Source organism: Phaethon lepturus, unplaced genomic scaffold (genome assembly GCF_000687285.1).
Source record: "Phaethon lepturus isolate BGI_N335 unplaced genomic scaffold, ASM68728v1 scaffold4728, whole genome shotgun sequence".
Classification (NCBI taxonomy): domain Eukaryota; kingdom Metazoa; phylum Chordata; class Aves; order Phaethontiformes; family Phaethontidae; genus Phaethon; species Phaethon lepturus.
Window position 1 is genome coordinate 102921 of NW_010555414.1, and position 26185 is coordinate 129105.

The window sequence follows — 26185 nt, forward strand, 5'->3', positions numbered from 1 at the left end:
AAGGAATTATGTCTCCATAACTGGAGAGATGAGAAGGTTCAAAGCACACTTATTAGTAATAAACAGCAGTCACTTGTACTTTTGCCTTTCACAGGAAAAAAAAAAGAAAAGTAGATTAATGTATTCCCGCTAGTTTCAGGCAATAGACTTAGGGCTGTATCTGTTTGAATCATTAGAGGGATTTTTTTTTTCCTGTTGCTTGTTTGCTTAAACTAAAAGTGAATGCCTTCTGATAGGAAAGTTTGGCCAGTGTTTAGAATATGTGCAGGGCTTATTGCCAAAGAACAGGTTGAGAAACAGATACTCCATCAACCCTACCTGCATATACATAGGTTTCATCCCATACAAGAAGCTATCTTCACTAAGCATGGTTCACATGGGAGGGATCTACTATCACTATTCTCACAGGCACAGGGACATACATACAATCATAGAATAGTTTGGGTATTTAGATGACCTTTAAAGGTCATCTAGTCCAACACCCCTGCAATAAACAGGGAACAGCAATACAACAATGATGTTTCCACTGAGTAAAGCCCTTGACAGCAATGGAACTATTTTTACACTTGTGTTTTGAAACACCTACCTGACTGCTCAGAGGGCTAAATGTGCAGCTGACTTCCACAAAAAGGAAGTGAAGGGAAAATCCACAAACTTGTATGAATTCAGGTATCACTTCAGTGTTTATTGAGAAGATCAAGAACCAGCAGACAAATCCCCAAGCAAGTTTCTTGACTGTGGTTCAGCTCTTCAAAGATACTTGCAGCATTTTCATGTTTGGTTTTTTTTTTCCCCCCAAGTTTCATGTTTTGATTTTTTTTTAATTGCATCAAAAAAAAAAAAAAGAATGCTGTCTACAGTATGTCCCACAACTTAAAAAAATAAAAATGGTTTGGAGCTGTACAAGATCCTCAGGAAAAAAAAGTCCTTTCTAAATTTATATGGTTTTAGCAGTTTCCGGGAGAATCCAAACAAAAGGAGGTAATTTAAGGTCACTTATGAGTTCACAGAGAGAGCTCTTGGCTTCTTATTCTCAACAATATATTAACAACAAAGTTTGCCAGGACTAGTGGTTGAGTAAATTGTTAATTCCGCTCTTTTACCAGCTCAGCGGCCTCTGTTCATTTCCAGCTTACAAGTCCTGGGGGCTGCATATTACAGCCAAAGGTGCAACAAACAGTCACAGCTCACCTAATTAGAAACGTTACATTAAAAAGGCTGCAGGGACTATCAGTTTCTTCTAAGTTTGCTCTCCTAGTGACAGAAATTACTTAGGCTGGACCTAACTACTTCTTTATACCATCCTTCTCTTCCCCACTCACTCTATATCACACCAACCTCAAAACCGGGCAAGGCATACTATGAAGATAGCTCAGTGCTTCATAGTGCCTTTGCTTAACTAGACAGAAAGCAAACAGCAAGCTGGTTTCGCATCACTTGTAAAAATATTTTAAAAGTAGTTATAAAATATCTAAGAAATCAACCAGCCCAAATAAAGCAAAACATAATGCCACACATTTTCAAACAGAAAAACATCCAGATCTGCTTAAGATGAGAGAACAAACAGGCATCAGAACCAGGGAATTCCCAAGTCCCAATTAAGGTCACATATTTCTGTATCATTACAAGCCCAGTAATAAACCAAATCTTTGGTACTACCAAGATGAACAAAGACCCTTTGGCAAACTGTCAACAAAATTTCTTCATAATATTATGACAAGACATTTCCTGTGAAGACAATACTGGAGTTCCCCTCTCAGACATGATGCTTTCTGGGACACACAAAAAAAAAAAAAAAATTCCTAAAAACATTGAGAGCAACACATTTGATTGCCTAAGAGTTCTGTCCCAAAATAAGTTTATGGTATTGAGCATATGTCAAATCAATACATTTTAAATATATGTCCCTTAGCTCTTTTTTAATACAACTGTCATCTTATGATAAATTGATTCAGAAAAAGACAGGTTTACACACAACCTAAGGATGTACTGGAATACAACCACCTAACCATTTATATTTCCACTTCCACTATTTTCTCTTTTAGACAGAGAACAGTTGCATCACTGACCTAACTGGAAATTCAGTTATTAGAGAATATTGTTTCTGTTTCAAAAGAGTATTGACTATAATGACTACATCCTGAAGTTGCTGGGTGATTTTCAGACAGCCATTCTGTTTAAGACGACCATCTAGCTCCAAGGGAATTCAGCTTAGGCTTCTCTCTTTCACTGTAATGACTTACAGCAGAAACATCTGCTGTGCTCAAAAAAAAAAAAAAAGGCCCCAGCATCTGCAAATTCTTTGTTTTAAAAAATGTCTACCAGCTTTGATTAAAGCTGCACTAACAGGTCAAAGTAGCACAGCGCTATGTACAAACTGTAGCATTTCACTTCTAACACTTCATTTTATAGTAGCCCCTCAACCATTTTTAAAAAGTCAAAGCCTGGCTTGAAAAGGATTTTTAAAAGCATACTTTCTTTTATTATTATTATTATGTGCATATCATTTTTTCCTCCAGATTTCCATTATCAAATAATTTTTGTCCCTGGGTCCCTTTCCTCATTTTTATAAATTGTCTTCTGTTAAGTGTCATTTTATTCTAAGGTATGTAACAACAGGGAAAAAATAGTTAAGATTATGGCAAAATATTTTAAAATGACATTATTTCATGTCCTTGTTTTAAATGTCATTAATAATTTCATTATTTCAAGACTTTTCCTTACTCACTAACTGCCATCTTAATTTTTAATATACTGCATGTACAATTCTAGCAAATCACTAATACAGATTTTCCCATTTAAAAGACTGTAAAAAAACTATATGAGTTTTTATTGGAAAAAAGCAATATACATGAACTGCGTAGTTTTTGGGTTGTTGTTTAGGAAGTATAGCATAGATAACTTTTTGTATGCCACAAGTTTTAACTAAGTTTAACCATTTTAAACTCAACAAGAGAACACTTTGCATGAAAATATTTCAGCCAAGTCTGTTGAAAACATAATCCAGCTCCTATGTGGATTATTTCTGAAAATAAAGGTGTATATCTCATGCTGCCTCATTAATAACATTATACAGTTGCTAACTGCACAGTGAATTGAAAGTAAATTTTGTTGATGCTTTGCAAATAAAGGTATCGGTGCTTATGCTGCTGACTAATAAATTTATCAAGTCTAAAAACCTTTTGGTAGATAGTAACAATACTTTTTTTATATATTAGATGCAGCTTACAACTCATGTCATTCCTTCTGGAAGGAAAAATGGGAGGAGGGGTCTATTCTTTGCAGAGCTACTTCAGCATTTTCTGTCTTCTCAAAGAAGGTTAAGCAGAATACCTGCAAGCCTGTGCCTGTGATGGAAGTGGTTGCAAGGCCTTACCTTGCAGCCTGAGCTTATGTAACATTTTCTTACAGCTAGGTCTTAGAAGAATAAAAAAGGAGCTCATGAATATTCTCTTTCCCTCAAGCGACAAATTGTCTCTGTGCCCTGCCTAGCCTTTTAGTTCTTATTAATGTTTCTTAAACATTTAAAATAGCAGCCATTCACTACCTCAAATATGTTAATTCTGTTCTATTTTTGCCTCATCTCTCTTCCTGCCTCCTATCTCCATTTTCTTCAGGCAAAAAGGAGAGAGTCTGAAAAATACTTCTGTATCTGTAACAGTAGCAAAAACAACCATCAGGAGAAAGGAACAATACAGAAGGAAAGTAGAAAACTGTAGAAATTTTCAGAGATCTCTGACATTGCACAGATATGCTAAAGATCATGTCCTCATGTTCTGAGACGTGATGTCAGGTGCCTGAATCAGTGAATAAATGCACAAAACTCACAGTGCAGGTGTGCTGTACAGAACTAGCTCTAATGGTAAATCGATCTTTAAAACAAAAGCTGCAAGGACTCTCAATGCCTGGCCTACAGGAAAAGGATTTATAGAGTCTAGCTGTAAGAGGGGCTACAGATTCTTTCCCAACTGTATCAGCCTCAGAAAACATTGCAATGTGAGTGCTGCTAGACATCTGGTGAACAGCATATCAAAAAAAAAAAAAAAAAACTTGATACTTAGTATGAAGCATAGCCATTAAAACAAAGGTACTAACCTGCATGCAACAAATTTTAGCCCCCACAATTAACTTGCCACCCCTAATCCCTCTGCTGAGAGCAGAACTCTTCAGCCAGCTCCCATCACAGCTTTAGGTCCACTGCTGGTTACACACCGCAGGTTATCTTCTACTCCACAAAGATGCAGTCACATACAACGCCAACATAAAATGTGATTTTTTTTTTAATTTTTTTTTTTTTTTTTTGTCCCACAATGCTGAGAAGACACAGGCAGAGGCATATGTCTGAAAAATGTTCTCCCTTCTCCAGGTGATAACTTCTAGTCACTTGCAAAAGCACTTCGGTATCACAGTCCAAACAGTGCTACACGCATTTCTGACAGGACCATACAATCACAGCTGCAGCACCAGCAATTTAAACATGCCCAACCCATGTGGCACAGACCAGCCTGTGTTCATATTGCCAAAGCAGGGTGGCCACATGCAAACTGCCAGTCAGGAATGGTCACGGTCCCTGCCAGTTCCTGGACTGTGCCTAGAAACTGTTACAAGAAGTACAAGCTATCCCAGCCCAAACAGTACCAGGAATGACTCTAACAATTTAGCAGCCTAGATCACCAAGATGCAGTGCTCTGGTGAGTATTCCCTGGCATTAAATGGAGCCATTTTATCTACTTCTACAGATACAGCCTCAGTTTGCTATGAAGAAAAAAAAGCATCAACTCCAGGTTAATAAAATGAGGAGCAAAAGATGACCTTCTGATCTCTTTTGCTCTCTCTTTCAACTCAACATGCCAATGACATTCATAAGAAATGGAATAGAAATGTATTACATTCCATGTATTGTAATAAGCAATAAATTTATGCAAATGACATGCAGTAGGATGCGAGACAATAGAAGCATTGTGCTGCACCAAGCAGAGTCAAACACATAGGAACAATGTAAAGGAGGACGCCATGAAGAGCTGGAAGCAAATTTTTTCAACCATATGAAATCTTTTTTTCAGACTAAATGTATCTTTAAGGCATTGGCAGTTCTTTTTGAGTGTCTGCTTAATTCGAGTTTAAGTTAAAAATATCAAAAGCTACTTAAGACCAGGATTTCAATTATCTCGTTCTCCATCTATAGGAATCAAGGCAGCTGCTAATTTTCTGAACGTGACCTGAAAATTCAGTGGCAATTTCTTGGTTTAGAGCTACAAGACACACTAAAATAACAAAGAGATGTAACAATGTTAGCCATCAAAAGATTAAAAAGGAACAAGTAACAGCCTCAGATTGCAGACTAGAACATTTCCCAATCATTACAGAAGTGAGATGATTTTTGGCTTTAAAATGCTAACTAGCTCCACCAAACCCTTTCACTTGATTGGAATTTGAAAGTTAAGTGCTGGAATATGAGAACCTCACCGATTCAATGACAAATTCATATCAACTCTCTCTAGATCTTTAACATGATTCTGCCTTTTTTCTTATTTCAAAGCAGCTATAAAAAAGCTCTTGGTCCTAATAAAATGAAAACCAGAAAAAAAAAAAAGATAAATGCACATAGGTTTCACATTTTGTTTAGCTAATGAGAAGGTCATTGAATTCTGACACTCACACATTTCAAAGCAAAACTTGTGTTCTATTAGGAAACTGGTTACAACATGCAGCAAAAAAAAATAAAATTAGTCATTCATGAACTACTCTAGCCATTACTTTCAGTTATTAAGAAACAGGATACAACTAAGAGCATCAAAATATGATAGACTGAAAATGTCCTTAGAGCACTCTAGTCTCTTACTAGAGCAGCATGATGACTTCATGCAGGACATGTACGACGCGGGGTAGCCTGAGTTACCCACCACCAGCAGTAACATTGTCTATGTACAAGAAGGTCCTGCAGATGATCCGTAAGAGGGAGTGCAGAAGCCCAGCGCTCAAGTGAGGCAAGCCCAGGTGTGTGGATCACAATGCCAACAGCTAAAGGAGCACTTTTCTGCAGATGAAAATCGTAGATGCAACCTCTCCTGTTCCAAAGGAATATCCCTTTGCTTTCAGGGCACTATATAAAGAAGCTCTTTTGATCATACTTTCAAGTGCTCAGGTTACATTTATTGGTCATGTGGCAAAATTAATATTGTGGTCTTTACTGTGAAGGTCATAGATAGCTCCAATAGGGCTTGCCTCAAAAGACTGGGAATCACTGCTCCGGGAGATTTTTGGCTTTTAAAATCCATCAGGAAACCTCACTCTTCCACAATGCGGATAACAAAAAGTATTACCCATGACACTTTCAACATTGTTGTTCTAGCCAAAAATAGTTTGTAATTCCTAAGTCTATGAGCAGTTACTCAAATCCATTTTCTGCTATCGTAACAGAACATGCTCAGCAAAACCTAAACACAAGATAAGACGTGTCTCCTCCTGTTCTGTTCTCCTTCAAAGCAGTTGATTCTTTCCTGGATGTTGCTTTGCTGAAGTTGAATTTATACATAACTTGAAAGATCTCTTACTAAAAATCAATAGATCTAGGCAAAACTTGCAAAATATTTATGGTCTCAGAAAACTTAAGCTACCAAAACAAAAGGCATAAAGCAGTCTTGCACCAGTAATTTGAGCTCGTCTTTTTAGTCATGTTCCAAATGAAATAAAGTTCTAGAGACGTGGGCAGTTCTTTTTCAAAACCACGTATGAAGTACAAATATAACATCCCTGAAAGTATGCCTACTTTAAATTGAATAAATAACCCCTTACAATTCTCTATCTCTGCTTTGCCGATGCCAACTAGAGCAGGCTTTCCTCACCCACTGATGTCAAGCTACTCACCTCTGTCTAAGAAATAATAATAATAATAAAATAAAAACCCTATAAACACAGTGAAAATGAGGAAGGCCAAATTAAGTAATTCTGGGCTGGATCCTCACAGGTCCTTAGATTAATTTTTCAAACCAGATGTTTTGTATGTAGGTCTGTCAAATGGGATGAGGCATATACTCTTTAGAGACAGACTCCTTTCTTCATAACAAAATCTGCCAACAATACCATAAAGGCACACAGCATCCATGACACAATCCATGTATACGCTATTAAAGATGTATGCATGCATGCAGGAGACTGATGTCTGAAAATTTAGACTGGAAGATATTTGCAATAACAGCAGAGAAGTTGTTGAGACCTATCTTAAAGTTAATACATATAATCTGAAAGTAAGTCAAGGGAGGAAAAAAAAAAAAAGGAAATCATTCATTGCCATTCAGCATTTCAGGAGTATAACCTATCCAGCAAGGACTGATTCAAATGGTCCATTCAAAAACTTACTAATCAACTATTTCATGAGACAATGATATAGTCTGGTAAGACATACTTTAAAATACATTTGCCAATCTAAGATACAGGACATCATCTCCTCTGCTCCAGCTGAGGACGTCGTGACATTACAACACTGAAGTTATAAAGAATGAGAACCTATCCATTATAGCATGTACAGCTACGGGTAAGGAACCCTAAACTGACACTCAGAAGTTTTATTTTGATGTGGCGAGACTACTGTAAATGTTTCTAGACTGAATTAATTTTATTCACCTTCACTCTTTCTTATGCAATTTAGGAGGACTGCCAACAGAATCTACTTTAGCAGAAATGCCACAACTGAACAGAGATACTAATTTGGCTTTTCACATATGAACTCCCAAGGGCAGACTTTTTGTTTATTAAAAACAAAACAGAATTGGGAGTCAACATGCAGGTGCTCAGATCCAGGCAAAAGGATGACTCATTCAGTTTGCGTTCAAGGCCACACACACATCTCTGAAGCATATCATCTTAGTTAAAAATATAAAAGTTAGCTACTAGTCAAGATAAATAAAGCAAGCACAAATCTATAAAAAAGGGAAGGGCTGGTTTTTGCTATAATATAAAGAAACAATCGCTGTTTGTACCAAACACTTTAATAAACAGTGATACAGGACACATGCATATTATTTAAGTTTTTCAGACTGTAGCCACTTATGCAAGTCCAATCTCATGGCTGCAACATGTCAGAAATATGGCACATTTTCAGAAATAAACAAAATGGCTGTGTTGAACTTGATCACAGCTCTAAAGTGTCTCACTATTCAATGTTAGCACAGTCCTGCCCAACAAAATCTTTCATAAACCAGCTGCCTGCTAAAAACAAATAAACCCCTAACCCATAAAATAAAACACCTAAACCTGACCCAGTCTCCTACTAAAAGTCTACCAGCATCCCTCCATCCAGTGACTACAGAACTCACAGACCACTATGATCTTGGAGGCTTAGTTGAAGTCCAGACTAATTTTTCAGTAATTTCAGTTCCCAAAAGACCAGTCTAACTGAAGCTATTCACACAACATTGCTAAGACTGTAGAAAAATCACTCCACATTAAAAACTAATTTTGGATCAATCTGCTACCTTGGAAGCACCATGAATATGACCTTCCATTCTGTGTCCAGCCAGGCTGTACAAATACTTGCAGATGAAGAACAGAACCTGTTCGCAAAGCAGAAAGAGTAAGGAACGGTTCTCAGATTAAAAGAAGAAAAAATTATCACTACTTTATGAGCATGGAGGAAAGACTGTGATGTAATTACACAGAGGAATTTAAACTAAATGTTCATCTGCAAGTAAGAAAGAACGATTAACAAATACGTAACAGATATTTTTTTTAAATACATGTCCATCACTAGACGTTAATTTAAAAAAAAAAAATTATCCTTCCAAATAAGCATAGGCTGCCAAGTTACTTCAGAAAATTTGCAGGTCACCAGTACCAAGTTTTTGTTTTTACTTGTGAGACACACAAAAATCACAAGGTTTACAGAAGTAATGCCGACTACGAACGTGCAGGTTCACTGCAACATGCACGACAACTGGCAACCCAAAGAACTTGTTACTCTCTTTTTTTTTTTCCTAAGTTGATGAATAAACTTAGAGATCCTTTCAATATTTAGTGAATTATACTGCTTGCCTATTGTAAAGAATGTGCTCTGTGTACCTAATAAGCAACAGTCAGTGCCTATCAGGGAAACAAAATGAGTGTGTATGAGCACTAGGAGATTGAAGAGTTGGCAAATGTCGTTTCACGATTTGTGAAACGGTTTATTGATTTCGCTTAACTTGTTACCAATATTCAGCTTAATCCTTTCTTGTGTACTCCTCTTTAAGCTTCATATTTGAAATGTACCTGCATTATAATTGCATATGACTGTATAAGACTATATAATTATTTCTATCAATTAACTCAATGCCTCATTCATTTAAAACAAATTTTTGTCTCCCCAGAATACAATGGTTTTCATGTTATGCATGGTAAATTGAAAATCAACTTGATTCTTTTTTGTCTTCCACTGAAGCCTGCTTTGAAGTTTGCAATTATTCACAATAATTCCCAGAGAAGTTTTCTGCAAAGAAATCTTGGTATAGCCAGAACGAATGACCTTACTTCATCATGAACTGAACACAGCAGCTGTGTTTCTGGCAGATGTATAGCATGCACTCATGGTGGTTTCCCTCCCTCCCTCATAATCCATTATATACTGATCCAACTATTGCACAAAAAGTCTTTTTCTTATAGCACACTCTCCTTTTCACTTCTGTCTCACTCTGGGTTGGAGAAAAAAATCTTGTGGCTGGAATGCTTACTGCTTTTCAAATATTTCATGCGAAAATGCCATTTACACCCACAGCCATCGCCTCCTCCTTTCTCTCTCCTTTTACTCCAAGACAAAGGCAGGGGAAGTGGGAAAAGAGAAAAAGGGAACAAATTGAAGGATTTTTCAAGATATTTAAATCAGAGCTTTATTATAATTTTTAGAATTAAGCACATATGCCAGATAACAGATTTTGAATGTCTTGAGAATTCACAAGACAACTGAACACTTGAATCTCACAGGGAATGTATGGAGGCATGGAAGTGTCACAAACTCAGCTTAGAAAGGGAAGTTCTCTCAGAGTTCTTCAGAAGCATGAGTGTTTGCTTTTTAAAAAAAAAAAAAAAAAAGAGAGAAGCAAGTACAGTGACTTAGTTTGATGAAGGGTTGGAAAGTATGTAGCAATGCTTTGCTTCCAGACAATACTGTTGTGTAACTTTTTTACATGTTAATTGAAAAAGTTTAGAACAAACAAACAAACCCCTCCAAAAACAATATACTATACTGAAGCTCTTGCATTTTAAAACAAAACATACCTGTTTCTTCTTCTATTTGCTTTTCAGTTACACACTGACAAGGAGGTAAGAAAACAGTCTGCCCATCTGCCCCTTCTCCCAACTACTTCTCTTATCTGGAGGTAGTATAAAACCCAACTATGCTGGGAAGTCAAATGTGATGAAAAGCAATTATGGTACTTTTGAAACAACTAAGAAATGGAAAAATCTGTTTACAGATTTTCATGTTCACTCAAATGAGCCATCAGTAACCCCTATTTCTGCCTTCAGAGAAAAGAATAAACCCCAATCTTCCCAATGAGCATATTTATAAACAAAGATAGAAATAATTAGATAACATGCTTGGAATGGAAAGGAATTCTTCCTAGCACACATTTACAATGGACAGACAGGCAAAGAGAACCTGTACCACTTTATATAACAGGTTTAGAAATAAACAGTATTTAATGTAATGCACTGCCTTACATTTGAACAGTCTTGTAAACCCCTCAATGGTTCAAATGCACAATAGAGGTGCACACAAAAAAGAGTCACAGTTATTCTTTCACTTACATTAGTAAGCCAGTGCTGAAGAATGGGAGGGTAGGGGGTGAGAAGGTCAAGAAATTAGGAGCAGTAACTGACATTTGCAATAAGACTTGTTTTCATACCCATACTGCTTTCTCACTGTAAAACCATCCTGATTTTTTAAGAGAATACTTTTCACAGGTGACACATCACAGTGCAACCTCCACATACAGCAAAATCCACATGAAATCTTGAAACAAAGATTTTTTTGTTTGTTTGTTTTTGGTAGGCAGCCACTTCTCATAAAAAAGACAATGCAATCTTTAAGGGAAAAAGATGCAAGAGTATATCATCACTCAGCTGTTTACAACAGCCTCTGTGCACTCTCATATTTCTTAGATTTATCTCAAAGACAGTCATCTTTTTGTTTGATCATGGCCTTTTTGGTTGAGTGCTTTTATGATTGCATCTTAGAAAGTCCAATGAGAGCCACAGCATTACTGAAAGTTATTATTTTCTGAGAGGCACTGAAGGAATATTCATACCTGCATAAACCTAATACACTATGCCAAACCAAAATAAAATTGTTATCAAGTCAAGCCCAGAAGTGTGAAATTCCTTGAACAATATGAATATCATTTATTTCATTCTTTTGAAAGCCTGAGGCAAAAATTCTAAAGTTTAAATTATGATTTCTGTTATAAACATTATCATCTCCATTTAACTGAGGCACTGAGGTATAAAAACTAATCTTGAGATCTAGAAAAATCTCTAGAAGGGAGACTTGGATCCCACTGAAATCAGTGCAAGTTGGGCACTTAAGCAATTCTCTGGATTTCACTCAATATTACCATTCAAAGCCTATTAGTCATGGGATGTACTCCTCTTATCAAAAGGAACAGATTGCCACACATCAGCTATCTATGGCAACTGCTGTGTGTAAATACCTGCTTGTACATCCTGTGGGTCAGTCTGCCCACCGCAGTTACTGTGCATGCACAATAACCGGATGGGTAGGATGGCTGGAGGGAAGCTGAGGACTGAAACTGTAACAACCAGCTACAAGAATACTTAACGCTTGCTTGTGCTCCTGTAGCCTTAAGAATAGTCTTGTGGAGAATACCCTTAAGATTTTGTTTAACTACACTTGCATTAGATCGAGCTAATTTTTTGTCAGTGGGATTTAAATGAGCATTTACTTAACTTTTGCGACTGTTTTAAACATTTTGCTTTACTTGGTGGAGCTAAAACAGATTTGAGGAAAGACTTATTAAGAGCTACTTTAGGTTTTACAAAGGAAACTCAAAATATTGAAACAAACTGTTCTATGCCAGACAAAAATTATTTAAGTTTAAATTTAGATGTTTGCTTGCAGGACAATTATAAAGGTCCCAAAGCACCTACATATTAACTATCATATTCAACCAACAAGCCTGAATCGGCCTGTAAGAATAAAAATTATAACCCTAAATATCATTACAATATCATTATCACACATTATTTTTACTGCAAAATGGAAATATGTCATGAATCTCTATTAAAGGATAATCCCATAGTTATACAATGAGTGATGGATTTCCAACATTGTCTTTGGAAAACAATCCTGAACTACACACAGCTTCCTGAAGACGTCTGTGGAGGAAGGAGGTGGAAGAGAAGGAAGCAATAGTCACTTCTACACAAAACGTCCCCCTTTACTAAAGAAGGTTTTGTATAGTACCAAATTCACCTCCCAAAAAATCTTTAATACAAGAATGCAGGGAGACACGGTGAAACTACTTCACTGTATGCAAGCAGTAAAGCCCAGGTGCAGACACTCAGCATTCTCCCTCTGCAAGACTAAACTAATTCCGCAGCAACATGGAACACAGAAAAATCAAGTTTGTCTCAAAAATGGCAGGAAAAGGAACATCACCAGAAGTATTACAGTTTCTTGTGGGTTTTTTTGTTTGGTTGGTTTTTGTTTGGTGGTGGTATTCTCTTCTGATTTTTGTTTAAGAGTATAACTGCATCTTGACAGCGATGGTTTGGAAAACCATTCCCTCCTTTATAACCATGGTAAATGCATGTAGCAAATTGCAGAAGAACCATGCATGACCTTTTTCTCTTAAATGCCTGTAATGTTTTAGAATTTCCTTTCATTTCTTAATTCATATTTTGCCCATGAATGTTCTGTCCCTGTCCTGAATTAATATTTATTTGTTACCTGTTCTTTCTCCGATCCCACACAATTTTTTCATGCTCAGTTTCTTTCTCTCTGCCTAGTGCCTAGTTCATCTCTCCATACTTAGCACATCTGTTTCCTTTCCTTTTTCCTTTATAGTGGCTGGTAGCTCTGGTTGGTTTAGCCAGTGACTATTCACTTAGTGTATTTCTTGATTCCTCTATTCTGTTTGTGCACCAACAAATCCACTTAAAAAAAAAGTCTTTAAAAAGAGAAGCTAGACTCCCCTTTGGAAAGAAGAGCTATCTGTGAAAGCAGATAAAAAAATTCATCTCTGTCAACATGAAGTATTTAACTACCCAGTGAGAAAACAAAAGCAACAGACCCAAGGATCTTAAACTGGCCACCTAAAAACAGATGTCACATTGTAAAATTTGGCATTCAGCTTATTTGAAAAATAAGCATAATTCTTGCACAACTGAACTATTAAAAAAAACCCTTACATTCTTACAAGAATTTATGTAACTTTTAAAGGAAGACTAAGAATTCAGACCACTACTATTAGACTTCTACATTACGCTTATAAATTACTGGCTCATCATTAGAAACACTGTATGGCTTCATGTTTCACCCCACTTAAGAGAGAAATAAAGACAACAGAACTCTGGCTTATATTCAGTTCCTCAAATGTTTTAAATGAAAGAATAATTTTGAATAACAGTCAAATACTATCTACTTGCACCTGAAACCATCTTCCAAAACCAACCACTATCCAACAGGTTATCTCTGCTAAGAAGCCCATTTCCCAGACATCGAGAGCGATGGGTTCTTCTTTCAGTAGTCAAAAATCAGCTTTGTTTTTAATTTAGGAAACTTTCTCTTCAGAGGTATGAGGAGGCTTACATTATTTATGTAATGCCAATCATGAAAGTTTGTATATATCATGAAGTGAGAATTACTTTTTAAATTCAGCCCTAAGGAAAATGTTTAAAAAAAAAAAAAAAGAGTAAAGGTATATCATCTGTCACACAGGCATTGCAGATTTTACTAAATCGGTTCAGTTCCTCTTCAGTTTACTGCACTGAAGGTTTGCTCTCCCCAAATTAAAGTGAAAAAAATATCTTCCCTACCTTTTTTTAAAATTTAAAAAAAGCAGTAGAAGAAATATTAAAATGAATGTATTAGGAAAAATAAACAAGGTGGGCAACATGTTCCCATTTTGGCAAATACAAGTAGAATACAGGTGTGGCAGAGAAAGCACAATTTTGATAAACAGAACAATAAATCCAAACTTTTCATCCAACCATTGGAAAGTACTTACACGTCTGACTTAAGCCTGTCACAAGTACCTGTGAAATGTATGATCAAAATATATAGGGAATAAAATGCATTAGCTGTAGTCATCTCTGGAATGCAAGGGATGGGAATCTGAAGTGAACAATGCTAACATCTGGAAGAAACTGTAAGAAGTGTTCAGAGAAGCAGATCTGCATTTTAAAAATCATATTTTTACCTAAACAGTACAATTTGCAGCCCTCCCACAATTGTTTTATTGTCACAGAATCTTTAACAACTGAAAAAACTGTTAAAACTTAATTTTTGTATGTCCGTCCAGAGGACAAAAAAAGACAGCTTACTAAAAGACAGCATTCTACAAAAATGAACCTGAAGGCAGATACTACTTTTCATCCTGAACCAATACACCAGTCACGTATGATAACAGTTGGCAGGACATCTTCAAGAAAAAAGTAATCCAAGGTCAGCTCATGAAAGAAAGCTTTTACTGGATGACAGTGTTACCGAATCTCCTTTGTCTGCCGATAGCCTCGTTGCTGTACAGAAGCTTAGAAACTTCAAGCTCAGCACTGAAGTAATGAATCAAAACATGGAATTAGTACAATAAGCTTCATTCACACAGTGTAAGGGGACAGACAAATACACAAAAGTATGGTAAGGTTGTAGTATTCCAGCAGCTCTCTTCTCAAGGACGTTTAAAGCATGCTTTACTGGTTCTACAATCACCAAGACAGGTAAAAAGCCCAAGACATTCAGCTATGACTCCAGGCCTTTCAAAGCACCAGTCTGTCTTTAAACCTTTCTTAACTCATGAAAGACGTCTGTCTAGGCTCAATAACCCAACAGTTACATGGATGTTCTTTCAGCCAGCATCAGGCATGAGTAAGGAAACTATGGCCCATTACTTAATTTTCTATGGTCAGGGAGTTCACATTTTCCCCTCAGTGTTTTTATTGGATAAAACTGTATTGTATGATAACACAAGGCTCTCCACAGTGTCTGAAATACCTACTCAGCCCCAGCAAGGAAGCTGCGCTGTTTATATTGCACTTTACATTCTTTCTCAATTGCACATGTATTTAATAACAAGAACAAAAATTTACACTTTGTAGCCAATATTTATATTTTCCATTTGGCAGTTCTGATAATTTTTCATACCAAGTAGAGATAAAACTGATTCGGCAGTCTGTATTTATCAACATTTCATCTGCTAAACCATTTCAGCTAGAAAGCCAACTGTATCGTCAACAATTCTAAGCAGCATGCTTCTAAGTGTATTATGAGAAAAACTGACAAAGAACACAAAATCAAAATAAGCAAGTAGGACAATATGAGAGGTGGGGCGGAACTCCAACACTTCAACATTTAACGATTTGTTATTTGTAATCCCTGAAACAGAAGTTTCTGTTTTTTCTAGTGCTGAGTGCTTTAGAAAGACAACTTTCTTTTTTAAACACTAAATACACTTCCCAAGTTCCCAAAAGTAATCCCTAAAACAGAAGTTTCACTAGTGCTGAGTGCTTTAGAAAGACAACTTTCTTTTTTAAACACTAAATACACTTCCCAAGTTCCCAAAACTTCTCTCACACTGCTGCACCAAGAAGGAAATGGAGCACAGTCAAGAATTTCACCTATAGTTCTGGTAATCGCCAAATTTGATAGTTTTTCAAATATTGACTCCCAAAAGTAAAACAATCCTGTACTAGTCACTAGCAGAAATACAAATTTCACAGGACTAGCCCAGTCTTAAGTGATACTTTCCGTGAAAAACACCACAATTATACACGTTGAAATTTCAGTAACAACTGTACTGTCAACAGACAAAAATGAAATTACACAATTCTGAAAACAAAACAGCAGTAAAAATTTATTTTAATGCTCACATATGTGACCATATGCATGCATAATGAAATCTTTGGATAGCTTTGCTGCGCATTATATTTATTTGCAGTAGATTTAATAATTCCTTGTTTATTAGCAAAAATTTGTAATCATACCCTATTTTAATACCGAATCCTTCAACCTTCCTTCTTAATCAATCAAACCTTGGATCTTCAGGCTAGGAGGAGTCTCCATTAGATATAATAGATTTCTGATGCTTTATCAAGGAAAAGTGCTCAGAACAAGATAGTATAAGTAAAATTTACTACTGTTATTTAAAGACTTGATTACTTCACTGTTGATTCTCTCAGCAGAATCACCTCAACACTCTTCGTTTTACTTCAGACCTTTCTCCCTCTAGAACCTGATCCCCACCCCCTGCCCAATTTTCATTGCTAAGCTAGAGGCCTCAGATCATCACAATTAATTATCACTACCAAAGTTAACATATCTAATGAAAGCATGCATTACTTGACAAACAAGGGTATTGAAGTCCTACTACACCTACTTAAGACAACAGAACTGAGTACTGTGGTATTGCAAAAATAAGAAAAAGATGGGCACAGAAAAGAAAATTAAAATTCATGTATCCTATGTCTCAATCTCTTGTGATTATAAAGGAAAAAACAGGATGGGAACACAGACATGAAGAACATCATCACTTACCATTTCCTGAGATGCATACTTTGGATCTTCGGGATCAACTGACCAGTAGCAGTAATCAAAGCTGAAGGCCACAGTCTTTTCTCTTGAGTCCCAAGTGCTATCAAGCCTACTGTCAACCTGACAACACAAAGAAAAAGACAGAAAGACCAATTCACTTTGAAGATGACCAAGAAGTAAGTATTTTAAAACTAACAGAAAGTTTATCTAGAACCTGTTTTGTGGAAAAGGAATGGCAAATAGTTTATCCTCTTTAATCAATTTTATTTGATGCTCAGAGCGAGGCGGAGACATCCATGGCAGATCTGCTGAAGCATTTTTGCTGAACAGTTCGTTTACTACATCTAAGGTTTTCCAGGCAGCATACAATAAACATAATTTAATTAATCTTCACAACTTCTACATATTGGCAGGAAAGCTCTATAACCCTTTTCATATTTCTCTGTCATTCTGTTTCACTGAGAACTGCATCACAGAAATGAGGCCCCAAGTGAGAAAACAAAATCAATTTTCTCTCTGCATAGTTGAAAATCGAGGTGTCTTTCCCCGTTTCCTCTTTGTTTTTGTCATGGTTGCAAGCTAATGCTTCTGCCACTGGTATCGCACACTACAAACCTAACCTTTACAGGTTAGTAATAATGACAGCGAAGCCTTTCTAGCATAGTCGTCAGAAAAGGTGACTGAAATTAAGGGCATTGTATAAGTCTTTCTGTATAATCTTACCCAACTGATTTGTAATAAAACAGATAAGCTTGTGAACGAAGAACTACATACATTGTTATTGTTCTCGTCAAACAAGGAGAGTGATGAGTCAAAACTTTACACAAAATTAACACCATCCACATGTAATTTTAACCTAGTTGGTAACTTTATTGTAACCCTGACATTTGCAGTAACATAAGCAGAAAAAAAGTTTCATTATAGTTTGGTACCTAAACAAACTGCTTCACTAATTGCCCCAAAAGCTAGAGGTGACAGTTCTGTCCACCGGATTACTGGATAAAGGGCACTGTAAGCACTGAACTCTGCCACCAGCTGTGAGGTTTACAGGGAAAATTAATTTACAGGCCCATCTCACAGATTTGTGATTTTTATTTTTTTTTAAACCAAGAAAAAGCAAAGTTAAAAAGGACAGAAGTAATTTTAAATTATCTTTGAAGTAAAGGAGTCTCATTTTACACATGAGGTTTTTAATAAAATCTCGTTTTTAATAAAATATTTTAAACCCTGTGTGATTTTAAAGTTGTCACATTGAATTAAGTACAACCAAGGTTTCCTTTAGTCAGAACTAACATCTTAACGAGCCTATTGATCACCTTCAGTAATGACATTTTCAACATGTCACGATTCAGAGATTTTTACGCAATTACCTTTTATTTTCTTAGGTTTTCTGCAGCAATAAGCGGAAGGTAGCTTGGAGCACTGCCTTCCTATTGCAACATGTAAAAATAAAAATTAAAAATACCCCTCCACCTCAGGAAAACAGCCCCTGACCACAGAGCTGATTACCCTTCTGGTGAGAAGGGGCTTGTTTTGAACCACGAAGCGCACCTACCCCAGATACAACAATGGGACTATTCATATATAAATATTAATTTATAGACTGACTTTGATTCATCAAAGGCTGCCTAGATTTAGTTTATGCCTAAGGCAAACTCACTGCCTTTACAAAACTCACCAATTATGAAACCTCAAGAGAGAAAACTTCCACAAGCCAGCCCTCGCATCTCCAAATAACCCTCCTCGGCCTGCTGCGAGCAGCCCACTCCACTGCTGTGGTTTCCCCAATATCTCAAGGCAGCCCACAGCTCCTCTTTAAACAAATAAAATTAGAAAACCTCTTCTTAGACCTCTAGACCTAACAAGGCTCAGCTGGACCCAGTTAGGCAGCTGCATGACTGAGGCCTCCACCTGCCGAGGGGTCAGGCAGCTGCAGAGGCCCAGACAGGATGGCACCCGGGGAGGTAAGTCTCTCTTCAAGAGCTTTGTCACATGTATGAAGAATTGGGGAAAATTATTTCAGAAAGCAATGAGAATCTAAGACTCTGTAAGTACAGCCTTTGAAAAGGAAATACACAGAAAATAGGGAACATTTTACATCCATGAGACCTCTCATGCTGCTAATATTTTTCCCTCTTCTTTCTTCAAAAATGAGCACCTGTAGTCGATACAAAAATAATGACAATGGAAAAAGGTAAATAGTTCAAATCCTTTCATTCAATTTTTGCCAAGGTTTCTCTTCAAAACCAAATGTATTATTTCTCTTGAACCAGCAATCTAGAACAACTGGGTTGCTTGCAGATGTAAAGAAAAAGGAGACAAGAAATACAAATGAATCCATCTTCTAGAATCCCCACAGTAATCTGGCAGTTCATTTATTTACCTTTCGAGCAGAAATATGTTTGACAATATCTCCTGGGTTTGGCTAGGACAGAGTCCATAAGGGTGAATTATTTATAGCTCAGTGGGCCCATGACACCTCAGGCCATGAAGGCAGTGATGCAACGTATAGATGGGCTTGTGTTCAAGGGGTGGACTTGACCATGGACACTATCGCACAGGTTATCCATGAATGTGAAACATGCGCTACAATCAAGAAAGCCAAGTGGTTAAAGCCTCTCTGGTATGGGGAACGATGGCTGAAATATAAATATGGGAGGTCTGGCAGATTGACTATATCACACTACCACAAACCCGCCAAGGCAAGCACAAGAAGCTGGGAGGGGGCATAGCCAGGACAGCTGACTCAAACTGGCCAAAGGGATATTCCAGGCCATATGAACGTCATGCTGAACAATAAAAAGCGGGGGGGGAGTTGGCCAGGGGGTGGTGGCTACTGCTCGAGGACTGGCTGGGTGGTGAGCGACTGTATTGTGCATCACTTGTTTTGTACAGTCTTTTATAATTTTTATTATTTTCCCTTCCTTTTCTGTCCTAGTAAACTGTCTTTATCTCAGCCCACGTTTTACCTTTTTTCCGATTCTCTCCCCCATCCCACTAGGGAGACAGTAAGCAAACAGTTGTGTGCTGTTTAGCTGCCTGCTGGGCTAAACCACAACATAATACAGAATTGCTTTGCTCCCATTCTATTAATTTAGTGAAGGACCGTGGCAGCTTTAAATAGTTCAAGAGTCTAAACCACAGGGCTAGTTCCCAGCGCACTGGCTCCAGAGCTCTCACTGAGGATTGCAGCTACACTCAGTTTATTCTTGTAGCTCTTGGTCTTTTACCAAGGTCTGAAGTGTAGCTGAACACATTTTGCTCCATTTCATGAAAGTCAGTTGCACTGAGTGCAAGTATGACAGAAAGAGAGAGGCAGGGAAAGAAATTATCCAGAAGTTAGTAACAGTAAGATAAGCACAAAATCCTAAACAATTTAACAGCTTTGAACAATAGTGTGCAACCAGGTTGCAGAAGCTTTGACAAATATAAGATACAGAAAACACAACTACATGTTACATCCCCTGTCAACAACAACAAAAAAACACCAAACCAAGACAATCCTTCCACACACTTTCACTGCCATTATTCTAGAGCTGTGCTGCTTTAAACTTCTCCCTTAAGATTTCTATTAGAACGATCCAATAGCCAAACAAACACAGAAAAGCATCAGGGTATCAGAATTCTTATGTAAGAAAGGGAAGACACAAAGCATACCTTTATGTTTCTGACTTTTGCCACTTTGTCATCAACTTCTACAATCACTCTTCCTCCTTCTGCACTCTCTCTGGAAACAGAACACATTAAAAAAATCCATTTAAAATATGAAGACACAGAAAGGTGCATGTCAAATTCATAAACCCCAGAAATTTGTGTTTACTTTAACAAACTGCAAATCAGAGCTATAAAACAGATACGTTTGCTTATAAGACACACTGTGACATGAAGTAGTATTTGCGGATCTACAGCCAGGTATCTGACAGGACAAAAAAAGCCAAACAGGACTGCTGTGATGTAACAGTTTCAAATTGCTTGTCCTAAATACTTTGTTAGGATTTTATTTCTAATTAAAATTTCTTCTACATTACATTTATAAGAGAGTGGAGCACTGATAGACTGTCTATGCTTTGTGGAGTACAGATCCACATCACACACTTGTGAGCCACAAGTGTCATCAGGTTGCACTGTCTGATTTTTACCACATAATCCAAAGTGTTTGTTGTAGTCCTCCAAAAAGTACTCTTTAGAAAAGCAAAACTGTCCTGAAATGTAAAGAGACAGGATTGTTCCCAAAGTGCAAAGGACCATGCACTCATATACACTGTCTAAAATTCACACTGAACACAGCTACCGCTGGCTACTACAGCCAACTTCCACTTCCACAATGACTCATATTAGAAAAGGATGAAAAAAGGATGTGGCTGAAGCAAAAAAAAAAAAAACAAACCCACAAAAAAAACCAACTTATTTCTGGGCTGACAGCATGATACCTACTTGAAGTTAACGATGTTCTTATTTATGTTCTTATTTACAGCTGTGTTGATTCACACCCATCTCAACAATTATAATGGATTTTTTTAAACACAGCAAGATATGAGGAAGAAGAGGTCAGTGATCTACTTCTCTGACAGCAGAAAAATAAACACACACTTTGGTACTGAGAAGCTAAGAACAGGAGAAAGTTTTTTTTATCTTTCATATTTCTTCTATAGTTTGCTTTGCACTCTGAAAAATCTTGTAAGCTGCAACTTTACTAGAAAGTTTTATTCAGATGAAGCCTAATGCCTTTGTAAAGCTGTAAGAAATTGGTTTAGAAATAAAATCAATTTTGTCCTTAGCGCAGTTTTGTCGTATTTTGTTTAAAATTAAGCTGAAAGCACAGACACTGTCCTTTGAGATTAGCTGTATATATATCACCTGATAATCAGCTGGATCACTATCATCAGGTTAGTTAAAAACTAGATAAGATAAAAAAAAGAGTTAGAAAATGCAAACTCAGTTGACCATCGTTCATTTGTGGCCCTGGATCCGTCTTTTAACAGATTTCTTTACACATATACAGAAGTATTTACTCCGCCACTGATTACAATCTCCTTTCATTGACAGGTCTAAAATCCAGGCAGCACATAGCACAACATGCCCTGCCTCTGGGGTCTCTCCTCTCTGGTTCTCAGTTTTTACCCCACGCTTTCTGTACCAAAACAACATTCGAAACAACGCCTTAGGACACTTAAGACTTCCACAGAGACAATCACTGCAGCATTTGAGCTTTACAGGCATAAAGAAGTTTTAAACGTATTTCTGAGCATAGGCTGTCCCCTTTTGCAGATAGAAATAATGCTTTACCTTAAAGTCTCTGTGCTTCACATTAGTAATTTTGAGCACCTGCCTTGAGACAGAGTGAACTTAGCACCTTCTGTAATACATACTTCTACATGGCACTTCACCTAGAAAATACAAGCAGAGCTCCCAGAGGTTTTAGTTAAGCTGTGAGTGTTCAGCAGTTCAACACCTTAGTCGCCAGAGCCCTGAGTTAGATCCCAGGAGAAAGAGGAACACTCACAGGAGAGAGACTTGCATTACGTACAGCTGAATCCTGAACAGAGGCCTCAAAAGGCTCCCTAAAGAACAAATGAAGAAGGACAAGTGCCCAAGGACACAGGCTGTGAGTACCTAAGGCAGAAATATGCAACTGATGCATTTAACCCGTACATGTGCAACTTCGTAGATGTTTTGAAAAGCAAGTGTTTTCCAACACAAGTAAGACTAGGAACTTCCATATCTACAAATAAACCTCTGCTGGGTGAGCTAATGGACAAAGCTGACAGTCACCCTGTATTGACCAGATCTATGAGGAAATGGGACATCTTGACAGAGAATTTCACAAGAATTTAAGAACAGCAGAAGACAGACAAAAACAGAGAGATCCTTTAGCAGGGAGCTTGCTTCAGTTACACACACTCTGTCCTCCACTGCCCCACTATGATCTTGTCCCTATCCTGCTTCCTAATCCCACGAACATTCCCTATTTTTCAGTCGTACTGTTAACCCTCTAGTCTTATCATCCTAGTTACAGTTCACTGAATTCCTATCCTCCTCCCCCTATGCACACACACATCATCCCTTACAGGTACCCGATATCTGTTCTCTCTAACATCTTGCCCATGGGCCCATGTCCAATTTTAGCATCTTCAACTGCTCTGCGGGTCTCATCTCCCTTCTCCTACTGTGCTGTAGCTGGTTTTAGGCTGATCTCTCTGCTCCAAACGTACATGATCCTATCCTCCTTGTCAGCTCTTCCATTCCCTATACCAAGGTTACCTGTACACAATTGAATCAGTGTTTCTTCCTAGACACTATCTGGGGTCGGCAAACAGATCACTGAGAATAAATAGGACAGAAGACCTTGCTCTCAGTTCCTATACCTAGGCTTCGATTGTGACTTGGACAACACTGAGCTCAGTTTATTAAGGCAGTGCTCAACCGATGAGTTTTTTGATTTATGGGGATGGTGTAAGCACAGTTTGGTCAACACTAGCGAATACAAGCTCAGATGCACTCAGAGAAAGCAGATCCCTTAAAATTTCTATCTGCTATGTTCTTACAAGTCTTCACTGAGCACATTAAAGAGTTTTAGTTTTTTAGAACTTGGGCAGAAATCAGTATATTCAGATGAGGAATTAAAAAAATGCCTACCAGATTTCCAAGTTTAAATAAATTGGGAAATTCAAATAAAAGGTCACTCTAAGTTGCTTTTAAATATTTTAAAACCTAATTTTACCTTAACCTCATATTTGTAGAAGCTGAACTGTTCTGGATGGAGCTTAAAAAGAATTAAAAATATCTAGCCCGAGGCACGTGTTCACAAACGGAAGAGACCTACCCAAATAGTTGAAATCTGGCAAAGCTTTTAATAGTTTTACATGCTAGGGTATTCTTAATGGAGACATAAGGCAACCTCAACAACAAGCAGTGCTCCCAACCCCATCATATCACATTTCATGTAATAATAATCACATGAAACTCACTGCCTTCAGTTCACATGTGTTATAGACAACCCTATGAACAAATGACTTTATGCTGTGAGTTCTCATCACCTGATGTTCTCTCAGGCCACCATCATTACTGAAGATTCAAGATAAAGACAACATGCCAAACACAGAACCTCTGAGGTACAAAAATTTTTTGTATGTAAAAATTTGTATACATGTATCTATATACTTATAATAAAATAAATATAAAACCAGTAAGATACAAGCAACACAAAATATAATTACCACACCACCTTTTACGACAGGGTAACAAGGATTCCTCACTGTACAGACAAAAAGCTCTATGCAGCAGTCAAGTAGCTTTGTTCGAGTCTCAGATGACAAGAAAGCCACCAGAAGACAGGGATAGAACTAAAGTCTCTTGCTCTGGGTGCAGATTCACAGCATATGTTATCTACCTCAACTGCAGGCTGTTCGTACAAGGGACAAGTTCTCTTCTCTGCTCCAACATCCCACATGTGTTCCCACTTCTTTTCTTGCATCTGATCTAGCAACAAGACACCCATGCAATGACTCAGATCATCTGTGATCAGAAAACAAACACACCAAAATAAATAACCAAGGTGTCACAGGGCCAGCGAGTGCTTCCAGAACACTGAGCACAGTGGTTGCACCATTGCTAAACCAAATCAAGGGAAAGGGCAGGAACACGTGGTGGTGGCAATGGAGACCCCTCCCTTCTGCAGCAGCTTACAGCCAGAGAGCATCGAGCATAAACAAAACTAGACCTGCAGCTGTTCCCAGCTCTACAAATCATAAGTTCAGCCTCCCTGTAAACGTGCTTATTTCATCCTTCTTTTAGGTACAAACCAGAGAATTTTGGGAAAGCAAGTACAGCTTTATATATTAAGCCCAGGAGGCAAAGCAGACTCACAGCTTGCAAACACTACGAAAGGACTCTCAGCAAAAACTGTGCTCGTCAGCACAGGCTTGCACACATGTGCACCACGGTTTGCATTTCACTGATAAAACAATCCGTCATCCTTAGGAATGGGTGCTCTGCTTCACAAGTATTAAAGCTGTATTTCTTATGGCAATAAAATCAATTCCAAAGTACACTAAACACACTTGACTTCTGCTCCTCAGAAGTCAGTGTGATCTTAACATCTATTTTCCCCATTCTCCCTTCTTCCCCACTTCCTGGAAAAATGCATGCTATGTTTGAGAAGTGCCTCTCTTCTAAATTACTTTACACAGATAACTCATTTTCATGCAAAGCTAGAGCTGTAGAAAGACCAGTTCATGGTACATGTCCCAGGAATGACCTGGATCTTCTCAGATACAGAAAGTTTTAGAGAAATGCAGACCCAGCAATGGAACAGTGACACAAGTACAGAATGCAGTAGCAGGGCTGTAACAGGGAGCTGCAAGAGAGACCTGACAGAAGCAAAGCTGCTGTGGCAGTCCAAAAAACAGCGGAAGCACAAAGGAGAATCTCCTCACAACATTCGCTGTTCCTATGACAAATAATTTCTGCAGCCAGCACTGAAAGCTAATGCAACCCCAGAGGGAAAACTGGCACTCTGCAAGACCTGGAAGAGCAAGCCAGTGGGAAAGAATCATGGGAGGATCAAGACCCCTGAGAGGGACATTTCCACAGCTTGCTGGACCTCACTGAGACAAGTTGAGACAGCCAGTACGGAAGTGCAAGGAGGTACACAGAGCTGGAGGAAGCAGTGGGTGGAAAGAAAGGGGGTAGTTGTTTATTTTAGACTTTATAAAATTTGTCCCACTTCTCCACTCTCTCAAATAACAGTCGGGCACTCAGAGAACAAAGGAGCTGACTTCTAAAAGCTGCCTTTTTATTTTAAAAACATACAATGCAGTAAAGCAACAATATTGGAATCATACTACAGCAGTAGTCGTGTCATACAGCAAGAGCTTCTACAAATACAGACCACCAAATTCTCACCAAATTAATCAAACAAACTAAAGCCAATATATACCACTCAAGTACATGAGAAATATTAAATAATTTTTGAAAGAATTGAGTATATGTCTACTCATATAAACTTTGAAAATAACCCTGCAATGTAATAATTGCAAGTACTTAGCTTTCCTACCAATTCCCATCACCCAAATTAACTCCAATCCCAATCTCAACCTGTACTGAGACAGAGGACCTCGTATTGCTGGATGAAAAGCTGGACATGAGCTGGCAATGTGCACTCACAGTCCAGAAGGGCAACCGTATCCTGGGCTGCATCCAAAGAAGCATGACCAGCAGGTCCAGGGAGGGGATTCTGCCCCTCTACTCCACTGTGGTGAGACCCCACCTGGAGTCCTGTGTCCAACTCTGGAGCCCTCAGCACAGGAAAGACATGGACCTGTTGGAGCGGGTCCAGAGGAGGACCACAGAAATGGTCAGAGGGATGGAGCACCTGTCCTAGGAGGACAGGCTGAGAGAGTTGGGGTTGTTCAGCCTGGAGAAGAGAAGGCTCCAGAGAGACCTTAT

The 26185-nt window shown here is 37.9% G+C and overlaps 1 protein-coding gene across 1 annotated transcript in view; it reads right to left on the reverse strand.

Annotated features, from left to right (window-relative positions):
• The window catches only part of STARD9 (StAR-related lipid transfer (START) domain containing 9), a 102040-nt gene extending 79196 nt beyond the window's left edge, over positions 1–22844 (reverse strand). The window contains exons 1-5 of the mRNA XM_010292140.1: positions 22813–22844; positions 22266–22299; positions 21596–21636; positions 20396–20465; positions 16742–16858 (exon numbers count right to left, since the gene is read on the reverse strand). Coding sequence (XP_010290442.1) covers positions 16742–16858; positions 20396–20465; positions 21596–21636; positions 22266–22299; positions 22813–22844 — 294 coding nt within the window. The remainder of the gene's footprint in view (positions 1–16741; positions 16859–20395; positions 20466–21595; positions 21637–22265; positions 22300–22812) is intronic.
• Positions 22845–26185: the final 3341 nt, after the last annotated feature.